This window comes from Dysidea avara, chromosome 13, assembly GCF_963678975.1.
Source record: "Dysidea avara chromosome 13, odDysAvar1.4, whole genome shotgun sequence".
NCBI lineage: Eukaryota > Metazoa > Porifera > Demospongiae > Dictyoceratida > Dysideidae > Dysidea > Dysidea avara.
In genome coordinates this window covers 13581818-13603043 of record NC_089284.1, presented here as the reverse complement: position 1 = coordinate 13603043, position 21226 = coordinate 13581818, and the positions used below count along the sequence as shown (strand labels likewise).

Below are 21226 nucleotides of genomic sequence, written 5' to 3'. Positions count from 1 at the left end.
GGGATGTGCCCCCCCCTGGATCCGCCACTGATCTGGTATTACAAATTTGTTGGTCTTCTATGCCAGGATAACGAACAATGTATTTTTGTGCTGTAGCCATGCATGTGAGCATCAACAACATATAAGTGGTAAAGGAACTATGCCAACATGTAGTCATCAGCAAGGTTATGTCACTATGGCTGGAAACGTGAAGAAAGTGCATGAAACTGAAATGGTTTTTGCAACGTGCATCATTTATTTGTGATTGGATGCTCTTCTATCCCCATCTTTATATATGCCACCCAATGGCGGATCCAGGATGGGGCATTTGGGGCAAATGCCCCCACCCCCCTTCAAGAAATTGCATACAAGATCGAGATACTCTAATAGAGCAGTCAATTACTCTAATAAAGCAGTCACAATGTTCATGAGGCAGTGTAGCTTACCTATGAAGCTATAAATAGGATTTTATTTTACATAACAGACGTCACGGTGATATAGTGGTAAGGATAACTAGCTATTATTGTCGTGACCTTTTTTTTTTTTTTTTTTTTTGGTCTTCAACTGGTTTTCAGGAAGTTTTTTTGGTCTTCAACTGTTTTTCAGAAAGGTGCCCCCCCTCTTTCCAAACTCTGGATCCGCCCCTGCCACCAGTGCTGATATTGATGCAAGACAAGATGATCTTGGAAGTGACCTCATCAACTGCTCCCAGCAAGCAAGTGCTTGGATAGTCACCATGATACATGCATGATCTGCTAACCATGGCCAAGTTTCATCCATGCATATAGCTACCAGTATAAGCTATAGGTACATAATATGCTATTTGCAAGCTACTTTGTATATGCACATCTAAATGCCATTCCATTTCAAATCAGCTCTAAGGCACTACCTAGGTAGCTACAATATGATGTTGTGTTAGTCACACAGTTGACTATATACACTGTTGACAGTGTGCGGTCATACCACATAGTATGTATACACCAACTTGCATGTATATTCACATGTGATGTGCCAGATGTGGTGACCAATGAAACTCATATTGGGTCTGTAAACACATAGAGATCAAGACACACCGTAGTGTGTCGTGCGGCCCAAGAAGCCGGCCGTGAGTATATTAACAGGAAGCCGGAAAGAAAACGTGACTTTCACACTTATGTAGCTCTGTGATCCCCTATCCGATTGGAACCAAATTTGCTACAGAAGTGCCGGACAGTTAGGGAAGTCTACATACTAAATTTGAAGAAAATCGCTCCTGCCATTTCCGAGATACGAGCGAACAAAATTTCGTTATAATTTCTTCGTTATTTTCTTCTTCGTTTCGCGCACTCGCAAAATCCGTAATAAAACACCAATTCGTGCTCCAATCGGACTGAAATTTGGCACACTTAAAGGGCTCATTAAGGCGGATCTCAGTACCAACGTTGGTAGGAATCCGATGAAAGAGATTGGCCAACCTTTTGAGTGCAAAGTAGTCTTTCCTATGGAATAGTGATGGGATGGCTGAGTTGATAAATAGTCTTTGACGCGCTAAGGCTGTATGACCTACTTCTCTCTCATCACCTCCAACCTAAATAAGCTGTGGTACCGTGGTGAAAAGTGTGTAGATAACGGTACAAAGGAAGGTTTGTTTGCTTTCAGTACGTACAGTTGTCTCGTTCGCGTATATTCGCAGCTGCTAGTCACCCTCAGTTGGCAACAATTGGAACTGAAAGTAGACTCTGAAGCGGATGGCATCGCTGGGAAACAATCCATCCAAACGAAAGAGACCAGAGGATTCCCCTGACGATTCCAGTAAGAGCGTGGATGTTTGCCGTCATTGCAGCAAGAAATGTACTAAAAAAAGTGAGGCTGTTCAATGTGATTTGTGCTGTTCGTGGCTGCACGCATCTTGCGAAGGTCTAAGTAAAGACGAATATAAACTGCTTACTCAATTAACATCCACTGTTGAAAATGTTATGTACTACTGTAAGTTTAATAAGTGTGAAATGCGCTCCAAGCAGCTTATGTTCGGTTCAATTAGTAAAGCACTTTTCCCACCGGCTGACAGCTCTGAAACCAGCACAACAACGGAACAGAATTGTTTATCTAAGACTCTGACTGACCTTAGTGAGAAAATTGCTGATTTGACTATCAAACAACAAACACTACACAACTCAGTGCAATCTATATCCTCCAAATTTGTTGAGTCTGCTGTTAACATGGACACTGGTGCTCCAGCTCAATCCATCACTCAAGGAGCTGGTCCATCTAGTAATGCTCTAGACATTATAGATGAGATGGCAGATAGAGATCGAAGGAAAAATAACATTGTCGCATACAATTTCCCGGAGTCCACTGACTGAAACGTTGATATTCAATCATTTAAGGCCCTAAGTGACACAGTTTTCAAATTGGATCTGGATGTAACCAAGGCTATTCGTTTGGGACCAAAGATCCCTAATAAACACAGACCATTACTATTGACTGTTGAAGATGTTGACGACAAGACTTTCATGCTCTCTCATTCTCACTTTCTGAAGCGACACGAACAGTACAACAAAGTATACCTTGTCCCTGATAGAACAAGACTTGAACGTGCTAAGCACAAAAGGGTTGTTGACGAGTTAAAACAAAGGAAGGCCAATGGAGAAACTAATCTGATAATTCGTAATGGCATTATTTCACAGAGACAACCCCGTGTAAATATAATTGCTGAAACCACCAACACTCAGCAGGCTACTAATTGTTCCTGATAGAAGTCTTGCTGGTTCTTCAGTAATGATAAGTAATACCAAGAGTACATAATAAAAATAGGGAGGGAGAGTGTCTAACTGCCAATACAGCCTGTACAAAATCACTGCGTATTATTGAATAGACAATGATCTTTGAACAAATTAACACTTTTACTGATGATAGAGATCTGTTGATAGGTGTTGAGTGCTGTTGATAAGTGTTGAATAATGTAAAGCTTTTGCTCGACCAATGTGTGGATTGTCTATAATACGCAGTGATTTTGGCTGAAGGTGTCCTAGTTAGACACTCTCCCTCCCTATTTTTATTATGTACTCTTGGTAATACAATGTTAAGAACTTTGTATACAAACGCTGATCAGTTTTTAAATAAGCGTGATCTTCTTTCAGCTCAAATTACAGGTAGCCACCCCCCTGACATAATTATTATTACCGAATTGCTTCCTAAATCACCAAATTCTACTGTTAGCTCAGCTCTACTGGCACTTCCTGGATATTCTCTTTACGTTAACTTTGATCCAAACACATATACCCCTGTCACCTCTCACATACGCGGAGTTGGAATATTTGTCTCTGAGAAGCTGCAGGCTCATCAAGTATTTTTTCACTCACCTGATCTTGAAGATCAAGTATGGGTTAGAATTCAACTTTGTGGATCTGATTCACTGTTAGTTGGCTGTCTGTATCGTAGTCCTACAGGTGATCTCAGTACTAGTGTTTCATCTCTTTGTAATTTATTTACCAAACTCGATAACTATTCTCACTTATTAGTATGTGGCGACTTCAACTTTAAAGAAGTTACTTGGTCAGACCTTTCAGGTTCAACTACTAATTCTCATATAGTACCTTTTCTCGACTCAGTAGATGATTTATTCTTGTTTCAGCATGTCAACAAGCCCACAAGAATTAGACAGGGTGATTCTCCAAGCCTACTCGATCTAGTATTCACAAACGAAGAGATATGGTTACAAACTTGTTGCATCTTCCACCCTTGGGTAATAGCGACCACATTTGTATACAGTTTGATCTTTTGTGCTATTTGGAGCCGAAGAAGACTGACAACTTGAAATATAATACAAGAGCGGCAAATATTGATCTAATGAAGCAAACTCTTGGTGATGTTGACTGGGTATCCTTATTGGACCCCCTTGATATGAGCGATGCTTGGTTGCAATTTAGGTCAATCTTTCAGGATGCTCTTGACAATTGTGTTCCTACTTACAAGCCCAAGGAGAAGAAAAGCCTATACAGTAACTCTGAAGTGTTTAGTTTGAAAAGGAAAAAGAATCATCTTTGGAAAAAGTACCTCTCGACCCGTTCTCTCATAGACCTTGCAAACTTTAAATCAGTAAATAATCAGCTTAGAAGCTTGACTCGTAACCTTAGAAAAGACTACGAAAAGAATCTGGCTCAAGGTGTCAGATCTAGGCCTAAAGCATTCTGGCAATATGTTAACTCAAGGACAAAAGTACGCCCAGGTGTTACCGAGTTGGTCTCCTCGGATGGTTCTGCAATACATTCCGATACTGAAATGGCTACTCACTTTAACGAATACTTTTCTAGTGTATTTACCTGTGAGGACACCACAAGTATTCCAACAGTTGATTCAACTAGTTCCCCTCTCCTTGATGACTCCATTGAAATCACTCCTGAAACTGTTTTCAGCAAGCTAATAGCTCTACAAAGTAATAAATCCTCTGGACCAGACGGATGGCCTATAACTATTATCAAATCTGTAAGTGAATTTATTTCTGTACCATTATCTATCCTGTTTAATAAATCGCTAAATAGTGGCACTTTACCTTCAGATTGGAAGTGTGCCAATGTAACACCTATTCACAAAAAAGGTGCACGGAATCTGGCCTGCAATTATAGACCAGTCAGCCTCACTTCTATTTTCAGCAAGTTAATGGAATCCATTGTCAAAGATCATATACTGAACCACCTATCCACAAACAACTTACTGTCTCCCTATCAATTTGGCTTCATACCAGGAAGATCGTGTTCCACTCAATTGCTTCTGATGCTGGATTATTTAACTCATCATCTTGATGAGGGCTATTCTATTGACGTAATCTACTTAGATTTCCAAAAAGCCTTCGATACTGTTCCACACCGACGTTTATTGCAAAAGTTAACATCGTTTGGTATTCATGGAAATGTGCTAAAATGGATTGAAAGTTTTTTATCTAACAGAGTGCAACAAGTTGTACTTAATGGCCATAAATCTTCCACCATTCCAGTTACTAGTGGTGTCCCCCAGGGTTCTGTGCTGGGTCCCCTACTATTCACGATGTTTGTAAATGAGATACCATCAATTGTATCAAGTCCGGTGCTATTGTTTGCTGACGATACAAAAATCTTTCGAGTCATTAGAAATAGAGAAGACTATACTGCGTTACAGAGTGACTTAAACTTACTTCAAAGATGGTCACAACAGTGGCTTTTGAATTTTAATATTTCCAAGTGCAAACACCTTCACTTCGGCCCAGCCCACCACTATGGTCCTTACTGTCTCAACGGAATATTTATTGACATCAATGCAACGCACAGCGACCTCGGTATTGTTTTTGACGATCAGCTCAAATTCCACCATCACACCACTCAAGTTACTACCAAAGCTAACCGAGTACTTGGTTTGATTAAGAAATCATTTGAATACCTTGACTCTACCATGCTAACTTGTCTGTTCAATACATTAGTTCGACCTATCTTGGAATACAATAATCCTATTTGGGGGCCTCATTATATTCTAGACAACAGAAAGGTAGAGAAGATACAACGAAGGGCTACTCGTCTCATCCCACAACTTCAAGACAAATCTTACTCAGAGAGGTTGACACAACTAGATTTGCCATCTTTTCATTATAGACGTTTGAGAGGTGATCTAATATTTCTTTTCAAAATTCTTAACAATTATTTCACCACCAATTTTACTGATATATATACGTACTCAAGATCTATTACCAGGGGGCATCAATTCAAATTGTTTAAGGAGCGCTCAAGACTATTATGTAGATCTAATTACTTTATCAATAGAATCACCAACAATTGGAATAGTTTGCCTAATTATGTTGTAAATAGTTCTTCGATTAACACTTTTAAATCATTATTAGATAGTCATTTAATTGATTCAAGATTTATTTTTGTATAAGTTATTTAATTGATTCAAGAGTTATTTTTGTATAATTACTGCATTGATCGGGTATGCAGGCTGTGCCTTTACCCGTATTTAATCATAATCATAATCATAATCATGTAAATTGAGCTTCTCTTTGTTGAAGTCTGCAATTATGTGCATTCGCGGTGCCAGGTCCAGTTTGCGCTGTCCCATTGCTGAGGCACCGATTGCTGTGCAGGTCGCTGAGGCCCATATGTAACTGAGATAATTTGTTTTTGTTTATTATGTACTGTTTTATCTTATGTCATTAATTTGGAAAAAAAAAATGAACATTCACGGAGTTATGACCGATTATTTGCGTAAAATAAGGTCGAACTTCTGTCACGTCCACAGGGTAAACACCTTGGAGGAATGAGTTGAAAATTGCTATGTAGATGGAGTAACCATCGTAGGAGTGCCTTCTTGTGGTTTGAAAGGAATCGAGATAAAGACCATGGAGACATGACAAAACCCAACCTGTGTCACAATTATGCGATCGATTTTTATGAATAAAAAAGACTATTAGACTTAGTTTTCGCGCCTACCAGGCAAACCGCTTAGAGCAATGAGCTGAAAATCGATATGTAGCTGGAATAATCATCATAGAAAGTCCTTGCAGTAGTACAGAAGAATCGGGTTACAAGCCACTGTTCGAAAGGCAACTATATACGTGTAGCAAATGCGAGATCGAGATACTCTAATAGAACAGTCACTCTAATAGAGCATTCAGTTACGTTTATAACTTAGAATTATATTACATTGCAAATTATTCTGTACGGAGTTCAGCTACAAACAGTTAATCTGATAGACAATTCAGCTACAGGTATGTCACCCTGTAGAGAGTTCACCTACAAACAAGTCACCCTGTAGAGAGATTGGCTAGAAGAAGTTACCTTGTAGAGAGTTCAGCTACAAAGAAACCATCATGTAGAGAGTTCAGCTGCAAACAAATCACCCTGTAGAGAGCTCAGCTACAAACAGATCACCCTGTAGAGAGTTCAGCTAGAAACAAGTCATCCTGTAGAGAGATCAGCTAGAAGGATCACCTTGTAGAGAGTTCAGCTACAAACAAATCTCCCTGCAAATAGTTCAGCTACAAACAAGTTACCCTGTAGAGAGATCAGCTAGAAGAAGTTACCTTGTAGAGAGTTCAGCTACAAAGAAACCATCATGTAGAGAGTTCAGCTGCAAACAAATCACCCTGTAGAGAGTTCAGCTACAAACAGATTACCCTGTAGAGAGTTCAGCTACAAACAAATCACCCTGTAGAGAGATCAGCTAGAAGAAGTCACCTTGTAGAGAGTTCAGCTACAAAGAAACCACCATGTAGAGAGTTAAGCTGCAAACAAATCACCCTGTGGAGAGTTCAGCTACAAAACAAACCACCCTGTAGAGAGATCAGCTAGAAGCAAGTCACCCTGTAGAGAGAAATCAGCTAGAAGAAGTTATCTTATAGAGAGTTCAGCTACAAAGAAATTGTCATGTAGAGAGTTCAGCTGCAAACAAATCACCCTGTAGAGAGTTCAACTATGAACATATCACCCTGCAGAGCGTTCAGCTAGAAACAAGTCATCCTGTAGAGAGATCAGCTAGAAGGATCACCTTGTAGAGAGTTCAGCTACAAACAAATCACCCTGTAGAGAGATCAGCTAGAAGAAGTTACCTTTAGAGAGTTCAGCTACAAAGAAACCACCCTGTAGAGAGTTGAGCTGCAAACCCATAGAGATTTCAGCTACAAACAAATCACCCTGTAGAGAGTATAGCTAGAAACAAGTCATCCTGTAGAGAAATCAGCCAGAAGGATCACCTTGTAGAGAGTTCAGCTACAAACAAATCACCCTGCAGATAGTTCAGCTACAAACAAATCACCCTGTAGAGAGATCAGCTAGAAGAAGTCACCTTGTAGAGAGTTCAGTTACAAAAAAACCACTATGTAGAGAGTTCAACTGCAAACAAATCACCCTGTAGAGAGTTCAGCTAGAAACAAATCATCCTATAAAGAGATCAGCTAGAAGGATCACCTTGTAGAGAGTTCAGCTACAAACAAATCACCCTGCAGATAGTTCAGCTACAAACAAATCACCCTGTAGAGAGTTCAGCTACATTTCAAGTCACAGAGATCAGCTCCAAACAAGTTATCCTGTAGGAAATAATGTAATTTGTATATAAAATCAAAAATAGTTAAAGTATTAAAAATGTGCTTTAAATCTTGATTATGATTATGATTAAATCTTTTTCTTCTTCCTGTGGTAAAGATAGATTTAAAAAGCCCCAAAGCCGGCCTATTTTGGGGTATACAAATACAAAAAGAAGTGATATCTAATCCAAAACAGCCAAGCTGTTAAAAAAGAGTGCGGCCTCCAAAAAGGCTATGGTGAGAAAAGATGTGAAATCCATGGCAGCCAAGAAATGGCTGTGATGATAGGTGAATGGTAAAAATGTTAATAGCGACAATTCAGGTGAATTTTGTGCCAAGACAAAGTGGCACAAAATTCACCTGAATTTTCGTTGTTATAATTTTTACCATTATATAACCTACCATCACAGCCATTTCTTGGCTGCCACCTTGGATTTCACATCTTTTTTCACTATAGCCTTTTGGGGGCTGCACTCTCTTTTACAGCTTGGCTGTTTTGGATTAGATTATTTATATGTATGATTTGAGCATAAAGTGCTTTAGCATCATCACTTCAATATAGACCAAAGCATACCTTGCATACAATACTTTGATATGTGGTCAGTAATGTGTTGGTATACGTACATATGTAGAAGTATGCAGAATGTATGATAACTAGGCAATCACAAGGGTCAAAGTAACATACATATACAGTTTATTTATGCTATACTGAAACTGAATGTTATTTTAAATCAAACTGTATTTAAAAGTTTAGTTGTGGCACCTGTAATTATGATAGTACAGTACAATGATGTGGTGTGGTACAAAAACAAATTAATGTTTGTTTAGAATCCCACAATGTGTGATCATTAACCCCAAAATAACATTCCATATCTGAATTAAAATTGCCTACACAGCTAGCTATGTATACTCAGTCACTTTAAAATTTTGATATATATATATATTATGTGTTTAATAAAGATAATATTATTATGGAAAATGATTTATTGGCCATATATAGCTGCATTGCATTGGTTCTGCTTGTACGGCAGTAACTACTTGCATGTATATGTGCATACATAAATTGAACTTTCACAACTCGTAACAAAATAGTATACCATAAGGTTCATTGGCTCTATATACGTGTATATGAATTACAAATTGTACAGAATTTCCATCCAGGTGTAATGATTGGATGCGGTTGCCTAGTGATCATGTGCCCAGTCACAGCATTCTAAAACTATCATGTTGTATTTATTTTAAAAGTGTGCAACCATAATAATATTATTATGCATGATTTGTTTATGAGTGTTTTGTATCACAGACTGATTATTTATTTAGAGAATGCTTTTAAAGTCTATGAAGTTAATTTGGAATGTATTTGTACATGTCTGCATTCAATGAATTCTACAAGTTGTAATACAAATTTGTTGGTCTTATATATATGCCAGATGTATCATGGAATGTTTGCTCAACTTTATCACAAACTACAGTGTAGCTATGTGAGAACTAACATGTTATGGCCACACACATAACATGGCCACACAGATAACATGTACGTAGGTAACTATGTAAACATTGTGTGGATATACAATGTTTACATAGCTACCCTTGTGCTTTATTTTCTGTAGTCATGCACGACAGTGTTTTTTTGTGTGTGTGTGCAGTAAATACAACTTGAGCCATCAGGCTGATTCGGGGGGTTTAACTGGGTAACTATTATAGCATTCACCTTTTAATTGTAGTTATCATGTTTAATTGCAGTGAAGAATGTAACATTGCTATAGGTGGTTGCATGCATGGTAGCTAGCTAAATTATGAACAAGTCATTTAAAGGGCAAAGGTGTTAATTTCAACTTGTGCAACAGTTTCATGCAGTTTGTGTAGCTGCCATAATTGCCAAGTTTATATCTAAGAACCAAAAGTGTGACAAATAATTCTATAGTTTAAATATAATACAGGTAAGTGATGCAAGAAATGCACGTCACCATGGTAATACACTTGAAACACTGTTTATTGTAGAAATGTAGTCAAGATGTGGCATACGTGATAAAGTGCCAGTAAATGGGGACTGGGGTGTGCTAAATAAATGAGTCACACATATAATAACAATATTATACCATCTGTCGTGTCATGCGCACGATTTCATACGTATAGTTATGTAATTGTTATTCTGATTTAAAGTTAATAACTGCATTTGTGTGGGAGGATCATGCATGGCCAATTACCCACATAATTGTACAGTACAGTTACATGGATAATTAGGAAAATACAGTACAGACATTTAGAAGATATGTTACAGTACAGTTATGTAAGGAAAATTAGGAAACAACTCCATTCAGACAGACACTAACACTAGCCACCTACCAGCTTGTTCTATTGATTATATAAATGCTCACTCACTGAAGCAATTCAAATACTCCAGATTAATGTTCTGAGCAAGATGAACAGGATGTATATCACTTATAGCACTCAGTCTGCCTATTTACATGTAAAAATACTGCACTCAGGGGTGTTTCAAAGCTAATACAGCACTTGGCTTTGCCTCGTGCAGTATTACCTCCCAACATCCCCTCTTGTTCTGTATTTTCCATACACATGCACGCACACGTGGAGTACTTTAACCATAATGTAAATATTTGTGACATGGTATGTTTAAGTTGATTATTCTATAAAATTATTATGTTTACAGGTGTATGAGCCAACCTACAATGAGAACTGTTCTCAGTATGATGGGAAATGTAGTGTCTATCTAAGACAGCTGCCAGATGCCAGTGAGCCTTTAACCACCTTGTTTAATAATGTTATAACAGACGAAGAGCAACTATCAAAATTTTTTGAGTTCTTAGAACAATATTCTGGTCTAATCAGTGAGGAATGTTCTGCTATTGTAAAGCCATTTATTTGTCAATATGCCTACCCTCCATGTGATCGTAATGGTAGCCCACTATTAATAACTCAAGAACAGTGTGTTAATATTCGTGATGATGTGTGTGCTAATGAGTGGAGGATTGCTATGGCTACAGAGTTGGGGGAATTGTTGCCAACTTGTGAGGCAATTGAAAGTAGAGGTGATTCTAGCTCAGTTGTAACAAGGAATGATTCAGAACCTCTGAGATGTCACTACCAATTTAAAAACTATTGTGGTATTTGCATCCCTTTGTGTGGAACTTTTTCACAATATCCTGATCAAATTAAGTTGACTGAAAGAGGTGTCATAATATTTTCTGCTGTATTGGCGCTCTTTGGAGGAACACTAATGTTTATTGCTGCTATAAAAAGAAGAAAGCAAATGTGAGTTGTGCACACTGAGTATATACCAATACACATATTCATTTCCAGGCTGGTCATTCCCCAAGTGCTTGTATTGTATACCACTACTGCAGTGATGTTTGTAGGTAAGAGTATATACATATCCACAAAGCTATATAAAATAATAATTATTATGTCCATATTCTTACTGCATGCTACATGTAAATTGGGAATACATTAATGCATAATCAAAGAAAATGAATTACTTTATGTTAATAGCTTCTTAGCATTGCTGATTAGAGCACAAAATATGGCTTTACATCACTATTGTTTAATGTGTTTTATTATGATTGAATGTGCATTATGTCTGTGTAGCCATATTTATTGTGATCACTTACATTGGTGGACAGGAAAAATTATATTGCAGCCATGAGACACTGTACTTGTCAATGTTACAACCAACAGCATTTGCTCAAATAACAGGTATATATGTAAGATAATAAGCATGCAAATAGGTGTGTTTCATTCATAAATGTATAGCTTATTTATTTTCAATCACACACACACACACATACACACACACACACACACACACACACACACACACACGCACACACACACACACACACACATGCACATACACACACACACGCATGCACACACATAATGCATTTATCTACTCATCATATGCAGCATAGTATGATACATGTTAATTAAACATGTACAAGTAAAGATGATGAAATCATTGATTTCTATGTATCCTAGGATTTGTTTTCCACTTTACTTCAATTTTCATGTCCATCACCTGGCTGTTCCACCTATTTCACATTTTCATGGGAGTTGCATTCCCATTTTGGTCAAAACGTTTGGAGGTTAAAAATTGGAAAATCAGGCTACATGTGATAGAAGTAGTCAGCTCTGTACTACTATGTGGCTTGGCTCCTACTATATACGTGGCAGTGTCAGACTACAGATTTGCAAGGTTTCCTCCATTACTGTCTCTACCAACTAAGACAGTAGTATTTTACACAATCGTGCTACCTCTTTCTGTTATCTTGGTAATTGGAACTAACTTGTTTGTACTTAGTTTATTCAAAATCCACAAGGTAAGGAGTTAAGCATATATACGTTTGTTAATTATGAAGACATGTGTGCAATTTTTTGCAATAAAAGTGAAAGTTACAGTTGATATTGTTGCACATCAACAATAGAAGTAGGGCTGGAATGATCATGGTTTTTTAGTATTCGAGTACTCTCTAAAGTTAACGATCAAGTACTTATGAATACTAGTCACATGTAGAGTCATACCTATTTTACATGATTTGTACTAACCTTAAACAGTTTACAGCTTCTAAAGTAACAACAATGATACACACACTGTGTTAAAGTACTGCTGTTAGTGTCCCTGACAAAACAATTATGCCATTCAAACTGCAGCCTTCATTGTGTCATGTGAGCTGGATCATGTGATCTTAATGAGTACTCAAGTATCAATTTTACTATCCAAGTACCAAAATTCTAGCATTTGTTTCAGCCCTAATTAGAAAAATTACACTTACAAGCATCATTATACCATATGTATATCAGGTAGCCATGACTGGCAAAGGGATTAAATGTTCACCAAGTATAGCTGTGGATGTAGGTGACCTCCCCTATGATCCTTACTCAATTGTAAACTTTCCTTGTTGCTCAAAAACAGCCAACTGAATTGTGAAAAGGGCTGTGGCCACACTAATAATTCCAGGGTGAAAAAAGTTGAAGGTGGTGGCCAAGAAATGGCTTCAATGATGTCAATGACAATGAATTATGGAATAGTTTTATCACGAAGGGCGCACACATTTTCACAGACTGGCTATTTTGTTATAGATATCACTTTTTTTGTATTTGAAAGGTCCTATGGCCTTCTTTTGGGGCTTGTTTTTTACCTACGTATCTTTTTCTTCTGTACAGGAACCACAATCATTTGTTTATTTCATTGTTTTTGTTATAATTGATAACAATTTTTACAACTTTTAATTTCCATCAACTCGCCGGAAGGCATTCCTAAAATGGTTACTCCATCTACAGATCAATTTAATACTCATTCTTCTAAGGTATTTTCCCTGTAGGTGTAACAAAATGATTGACTATTTTAAGTAAAAATGATCAGTCATAATTCTACATGGGAATGTCTATCTGATTCACAAGAAAATAATGACATTTGCTTTTGGGGGGCCTTCATGTGTGCTAAATTTCAGCACAATCATAAGGTTCTTTTGTAGTTTTTAGTGATTTTGCAAAGTACGCAAAAGAAGGAGAAAACTAAGAAAGAAAGGGGAAAAAGAAAGTCAAAAGTTTAGTTGGTGAGATGATGCGGTATGCCTTACATGGTGGTCAAATCTACTGTAAAAATCGTGTATTGGGATAAAGGAGTGTGAAACTAGATATACGTATGTGTGAAAATTGCATTATCATTTCCTGTTAATGACACACTGGTGTGATGTGCCAGTTTCTTGGGCTGTATGATATGTGATATTATTCTATTCGTACAGACTTATGGATTAGTAAAAAATGAGAAAGGATTTTGCAAGTTTCACTTTTCTGTGCCAGAAATCAAGATACTACTATTGCTCAGCTACTTCATAGCATTTGGAGTAATAACACTAGTGAACCTCAGCATGGGTATTAGTGAAGCTGATGGATTTTACCATGATTTACTGGTGTATTTTGAATGCAATTTATTTGGTGGAAATGCAGAATGTGAAGCGTACAGACAAAGGGTGGAGAAGCACTTGAAACCTGAACTGAATGGTACTGCCTTTATTATGCTCGGACTACTCCCATGGGTGCATTTGCTATTTGCTGTTCAAGCTCATGATGTGAAGCAGCTGATGAAGAAGATGATGACATGGTGCCATGCTAAAGGCATGTATTCATAGACAGTTGACTAAATGGTTACTGGTTGTCTTTGACAGTACACAAACAGTACAAATTTTGTTGGTATACACGCATATATGCACTACGCAATCATTTTGATTTTTTATCAATTGCCAAATAACTCAGAATCAGGTGTAGTACATACTGTACACGTGTGTTATGAGTGCAGCTATATTACCATGGCTTGTTTTTAAAATGCATTTTATGCTGTTGTCCTATTTAGGCCACCATCTAAGCAGAAATTATAAATCATAACTGAAATACATACATTTAATTCACAAACAATTTATACCCTTGAACACAACAATGGCTTATCTATACATATGAAAGGCCATATATAATTCACATAGCTGTAAATATTTGTATGCTATCACTTAAAAGAAACACATACAAGCTTTAAAAGTGAAGAAGAGTGTTAAATTATTCTTGTAAATGAGCATAACCATGATGGCTTGATGATATACTTTCTTTTGTTATACAGCTACAGAGAACAAACTATTTATGCCATGCTTATACTGTATGTTAGGATCTTTCAAAAATTGTACTTTTGAGGTGAACTCCATTATCAGATAAAAGTTGAACTGGACACATCACTATACTGTAAATCTATCTAGAGCGAGAAAGGAATTGTAAAACATGTAAACCATGCATGTATATATGCACAAAATGCATTTGGTATGGGTACTGCTTGTGATGGGAGGTCTGGACTCTGGAGAGAGATCCTATGCCCCAAGAAACTTTTGAAAACAAGATTGCAAATGCTGAAAGCAGCTTCAGTCAAAATTGTTAGTAAAAATTAATATTATCATTATAGACACTATTGCAAGTACACTTAATGTATAGCTTTGCACTGAATGCTGCCAGTAGTGTCCACTTACTCCACTATGTATTTCATCAGTTAACAGCTAATGACCATATTATGTTATTTATTACTAACACTTTACAGTGACCATAATTATTATGTTGCATCTTCAGTAGCTGGAAGTGTTCATCAACTAGTTATACAGCTTACGTATGCATACATAAAGAGTCCCACACAAATACACCGAATTTGAGGTGATTATCTATGCCATGAAAATAACCTCATGACCATGTGCACATGGCTTTAACAAACACACTGAAAGAAAATTCATTATTATTTCACTGTTCAATGCAGAAGTAGTTCAATGTAAGTAACTAATAGTATTGCCAAGACATGTTTCATTATCTAGTCAAGCTTTCTATATTGCAATTTAATTCCTTTGTGCATTCATTGTTTTTGTGCATTGATTTATAGATCTCTACTGTGAATACACTTACAAATTTTATACAGGTAGTTAGGTAGATAATTCCTTTGCTCTATGTACTACTACATAAGATGTTGTATATACATTGTAATATATGAGTATTAAATGATCAGTCAATCATGCATGCATTATTGCTATTAAATTGTACTCACACAGAATTACCTATCATGATCATCCTGTTAATAGCTAAATTGAGACAATGACCACATCATCACAGCCTAGCGTATTAAATTTGACTTGTGGTTACTACTGAATTACATTTTTATTGTTACCACTTTAAACAGGGAATTCACACACAGCTCACAGGTGAACAAATTGTGATTCACTGACATTGGTGATGAACAAGTAAGCAATTGGTATATTATCCATACAGGGATGGATATAGGGTTTGACAAGAAGGGTGCATCGTGATCAGGGTAATAGGTAGCTATATAAAGCAGGAGGTCTGGGAGAAGCCATAGGTATTTTATGTTTTACGACTGAAAATTTTGATGTACGTACAGTACAAATATCTAATAAATCATCTTTCTAAATGGTCTGCATTGATCAAGAGCTGTATGTAGGGATCAGTGACAGTCATGAGTTCAGCTACATAAAAAGCTTGCAGGCTACATAGCTAAGTATACCCATGGGTCAGTGCTGCAGGTACAAGTTTTCATACTCAGCGGAGGATTCTTAAGTGTTAAACATAAGGTGACTGTTCTATTAGAGTATTTGACTGACTGCTCTTAGACTATTAGAGTATCTTCATCTTACAGTATGTATAGAAATTATTTTGGGGTGGGGCATGTACTCCCTCTGGATCTGCCACTTCCCTGAGGTGTAACCACATAACGAAGTTTATGTTTGGTATTTTCAGTTTTTGATGAGGTTCTTCATCCATTATTAGCTAAGTACAGCAGTACACTGTAATATGTTGCACTCTGTATGTGGTCATTCACACTTCTGCCTCAATTTGGATTGGCAATTTATAATAAGAACAGTGGAAATGGACAGCAGAATTAAACAGAAACCTGAAATGGATAACCAAATGGAAGAAACGTCAGTCATATAGTAGTAGAGTGGATATCTCTTTACAAACCTATCTCTTTACAAAGATCCCAAACAAGACTCTATCCAAGCATTACTTCATGACCTCATTAACAGGATAACAGATCAAGGAACTATATATCATTGTGCAGTGAGAGAGCTGAGGGTTGTGGCTACTTAAGACTACTTAACTCATCTACACTCATTGTATTTTGATCCCATAATAGGTGACTCATTTTAGTGAGACTGTACTTAGTGTACTAGTTAGCTATATAATATACAGCTACTGCACATCAGTTGCATGGACAAAGCTCCAAGTGTCCACATGAAACTTTTGATTCTGTAGTGATGTGACCTCAATGTGAAATATGACTTTTATTATGAAACATCATGTATAAAACACACCTTATATAGATTTGAATCAACTTATAATTAGGTGGTCACGTGGAAGGTCATGAAGTTCACTTATGGCTATCATGTTAGTACCCTGTCAGCATGTCTTCTCTATTTAATTATTCATCAATACAATTACAGTATTTCACTAGTCTCATGGCAGCTATAGCTATAGTCTCCCAAACTAGCATCCACATCTCACTACTGTATGTAGCTAGCTATACAGTCACCAATGATCAGTGGCTATTTATACCAACAAAGCTAAACTGTACTGTATATGAAAGTAAAACGGTTTCAAATTAACGTGTGCTGATCTCAGTGTGTAATTGAGCTAGTATAGCTAGTATATATATTGACAATCTATGTGTTAGTAGTCAGTATAGTAGACACTAACAGTGCTGTTAGCAAGCTAGTTATAGTGATGAAGCTTAAGATAACTGAAACAGTTATTGTTATCTGTGTTTTTATCGTTGTTATTATTTCCTTTACAATACCTACTATCATATATGCTACCAGTTCTAATGATGATTATGATAACAATGATCTCAGAATTGAACTGAACGTTGATAACTGTTCTCAGCAAGTAAGTGATATAAATTATGTATCTATAAGTAGCTTCCTAAGCAAAAGTAGATTTATATATATGCTACAGTATATGCTGGTATGCATGATGTTTATTATGGCTATAGGTACATATTATATGTAGTAATGTCACATTAATGTTAAAATTATGATACCGCTGTGTATTGTATGATCAATGAATGGAGCCTGAAGTGCACATTTGTGGCCTTTTTGTTTAGACAAGAGTGTGTCTCAAATGAAAACCTGTAAACTTATTCATGGCATGTTCAAATGTACATCTGATCATGTAAGCTATATGCTTGTTATTTGAAATAGAATTAAGTCCTCTGTTACACAAATTTAGAAAGCATGTAATTGATATGTGTGTACATAGTGTAGTCAGTGTACATGTAACAGGATATGTTCATTAGATAGTACCACGAAAATCTATGTTCTCAGTATACGTATGTGGTTGATTTAACTCAAAAAAAAACTATGCATAAATTGTATACACCCACATAACTTGTAAAGTATGAAGCTATGTACTGAAGATATGCCTCCTGCGGTCACTTATATGCAGTGTTGGGAGTAACGCGTTACATAAGTAACGCTACGTAATATTATTACTTTTGTGGTAACAAAGTAATATAACGAAATATGCTATAAAAACAGGTAATATAACTCAAGTTACTTCACTTACAAATGTAACGCGTTACCTAAGTAATATTGTTACTGTAACGAGTCTATAATATTACGTAATATTATTACTACAAGTAACGAAGTTACTAATCTCGTTGGTCAGCCTCTGAGTAACGCCTAGCCACAACGAAGTAACGAAGCCTACTGAATGAAGCTTATTCACCAGCTTCTTACTTATAGCCAAGATTTGCACATTGTCCAACAACGCAATCATGTCACATGATAAAGTGGTAGTTTCACACGTGAAAGTTTAAGGCTGTGGACACAAAGTAATATAATATGTAATCATGAACCACGATAGTGGGTTCATAATAGGAATCGCCCATGTTTTTTGTAAAAATCCTAATAGAACGCACACCTAAAAACTACCTTGAAAAGCACCGTTCAACTCAAAACAACCCTCTGGTGGTTCTTTGCAATGAGTATAGGCCCACTAGTAAGTATCAAGTGAAAAGGAAACAGTATGTGTATTTCAGACAACACTGAAATTTGCCAGTTTGTTCATATTATTATTATTATTATTATTATAGTTATTCATAATATTATTATTCTTTCACAGGCATAGCGAAGTTTACAAGGAGAATCCTGGGATAAAAAGTAGCAAGGCTTGCTGAATGGATCATTGTGCGTGTCCATGACCTATTTTTTGATTTCGTTTTCGGATGGAAACAGCCCAAACCGGGCCGTTTCTTCTTGCCAAAACGCCATTACGCTCGAGAAGCCATACAAGATCACGCTCAGAGTTAAGTTTTAGGTGTGCGCTACTTGTGGTTAATAGAATCCGTCTTTATTAAACTCAGTATAGGCCAGGAAGCTTAATCTGGGCTGATGACTTTGTTGCAAAGTGGTTTTTTTCGCTCCGTGACTATTGTACGTGGGCGGGTTATCCAGATTAAATACTCTAATAGAGCAGTCATGTAAATACTCTAATAATGCAGTCAAGTGTATAACAACAATCCTTGCACTGAATTGACAGCTATTAAAGGCACTATATAGTAATGTAAATTGTAGCTCATACTGGGAGATTCTCAGTCTGTATGCATATTGCAATTTGATCGGTTTCATGTTTGTACTGAAACATTGACGGCATTAGGCCATACCAAATAAATCTTATGTTTCTCGGATTATTTTACCCTCAAGGGTGACCCGGCAGGTCGAAAAAAAAAAAAGAATGGCACATGTATATTAAAATACATACATAGATTTATAACAATACTGTGTATTGACTCCCAGCATAACATATATAGCTGCAATAAATTATATGATCAGTGTGCAGCTTAAAATACATGAGTTTTAAAATATGTATATATACCATGTTTGTGCTGTAGGCTATGTACATAAGTAGTATACCTGGATCAGCAAAACCTGCCGTGACCTACAAAGCTGAAGAGACAGACTTTATACATACCATTGATATATCCCTTCTCACTATTAGATATCAATTTATATGTTTAAATTCCATTAACATGTATGTTTAGCATGTCGAATTACTAAAGCCAAGTAGCCACTGGCTGTAAGCTATATTCCCATTAGCTACCTGACTCTTTCTTATTGAAATTCCGCCGGAGCGACTTTTCTAGCCAGTGACCCAAATGTCTCTTCGCAGGAGTACTTCACTATTGTTCTATTTTAACGATGATTACACATCGTTTCAAAACAACACTCAACGATTCGTGAAGCTGTGATGTCAGTTTCATCTGCCATGTGAGTTCACGTAAACCGATCACGTGATTTTTATTTTTTCAGAAAAGTGAAATTGTTGACCCGCCGCATCCGAGAAACATAAAATTAATTTGTGATAGCCTTACTATGCAGAATGCAAAATTACACTATTCACATCAGTCTTCATTATCAATCAAAGAAATCCATGTTAATTTGTACACATGATATTGTAGTCAATAGTGTGAGAAGATATTGCTGAGGAGATGATTTGTTCCAACAACTTGCAACAAATACTAGTCAATGATATAGGTCTATAGTTCGATGGATGCACGGGCCTTTCTTGTATACTGGTGTTACATATGCCCTCTTCCATCTGAAGGGAGTTCACCCTGATGTATTATTGCAGTCAAGTGTATAACAACAATCCTTGCACTGAATTTGACAGCTATTAAAGGCACCAGTAATGTAAATTGTAGCTCATATTAGGAGACTCTCAGTCTGTATGCACATTGCAATTTGATCAGTTTCATGTGTGTACTGAAATGTTGACAGTGTTACTATACAGAATGCAAAATTACACTATTCACCACAGTCTTCTTCATAATCCATTATTGGATTAATAAAAAGTACACAAACTAGATGAATAAAAAATTGGAAATTTTAAAATGGAAATAGGGATCGCTGAAAAAAAGCCACAAAACAAGAAGGGATCGCTGAGGTGATAATGTAAACCACAAATCCCTATTTTGACTCTCTGTCGGTGGTAATGTAAACCACAACTCCCTCACTTCAAAATGACAGAACATGTAACTAAAGATTTATGACAGAGAGTCAAAATAGGGATTTGTGGTTTACATTACCACCCCAGCGATCCCTTCTTGTTTTGTGGCTTTTTTCAGCGATCCCTATTCCCATTTTAAAATTTCCAATTTTTTATTCATCTAGTATTATCAAGAGTTCATAATATAAAGAGGGAGGGAGAGTGTCCAACACTGTATTACCTGGTCAAAACACACTGTGTTCAAAGATTGCATCATATCCTGAATATTTCAGTATACTTCAGTATAATTCCATACAAATTCGTCACCTGGCTTCACCTACTGAAGAGCGTTGATAGGTGTTGATTTATCAAAGGGAAGCATTCTTAGTGCTTAGCTTTATTAGAATTAACACCCTTTCAATAGTGATTTAATAAGTTTTGGTGCTGATAGTCATTGCGCAATCTTTGAACACAGTGTGTTTTGATCAGGTAATACAGTGTTGGATACTCTCCCTCCCTCTTTATATTATGAACTCTTGGTATTATTATAGTTACTTTATTTTATGGGTAATATGTAACTGTAACTAAATAGTTCAGTTGCAAGTAATATGTAATATGCAACTAGTTACTTTTACAAAGTAACTTGCCCAACACTGCTTATATGGTAAGTAGCTTATAGCAGGG

The 21226-nt window shown here is 36.7% G+C and overlaps 1 protein-coding gene across 1 annotated transcript; it reads left to right on the top strand.

The window, feature by feature from the left end:
• Positions 1–1510: 1510 nt before the first annotated feature.
• On the top strand, positions 1511–14259 carry LOC136243436 (uncharacterized). Its single transcript, XM_066034942.1, has 6 exons — positions 1511–1821; positions 10677–11278; positions 11327–11382; positions 11612–11719; positions 12002–12342; positions 13768–14259. The coding sequence occupies exons 1-6, from the start codon at positions 1783–1785 to the stop codon at positions 14152–14154; spliced, it is 1533 nt and encodes a 510-aa protein (XP_065891014.1). The 5' UTR covers positions 1511–1782; the 3' UTR covers positions 14155–14259.
• Positions 14260–21226: the final 6967 nt, after the last annotated feature.

What these genes read in the sequence shown, in the direction of transcription:
- LOC136243436 (XM_066034942.1), top strand. Translation starts at nt 1,783, where the DNA reads ATGTTTGCCGTCATTGCAGCAAGAAATGTACTAAAAAAA. An exon ending in CAAGAAATGTACTAAAAAAA is followed by an intron (nt 1,822 to 10,676) that starts GTGAGGCTGTTC and finishes TTATGTTTACAG; the next exon opens with GTGTATGAGCCAACCTACAA. An exon ending in GTTTATTCAAAATCCACAAG is followed by an intron (nt 12,343 to 13,767) that starts GTAAGGAGTTAA and finishes CTATTCGTACAG; the next exon opens with ACTTATGGATTAGTAAAAAA.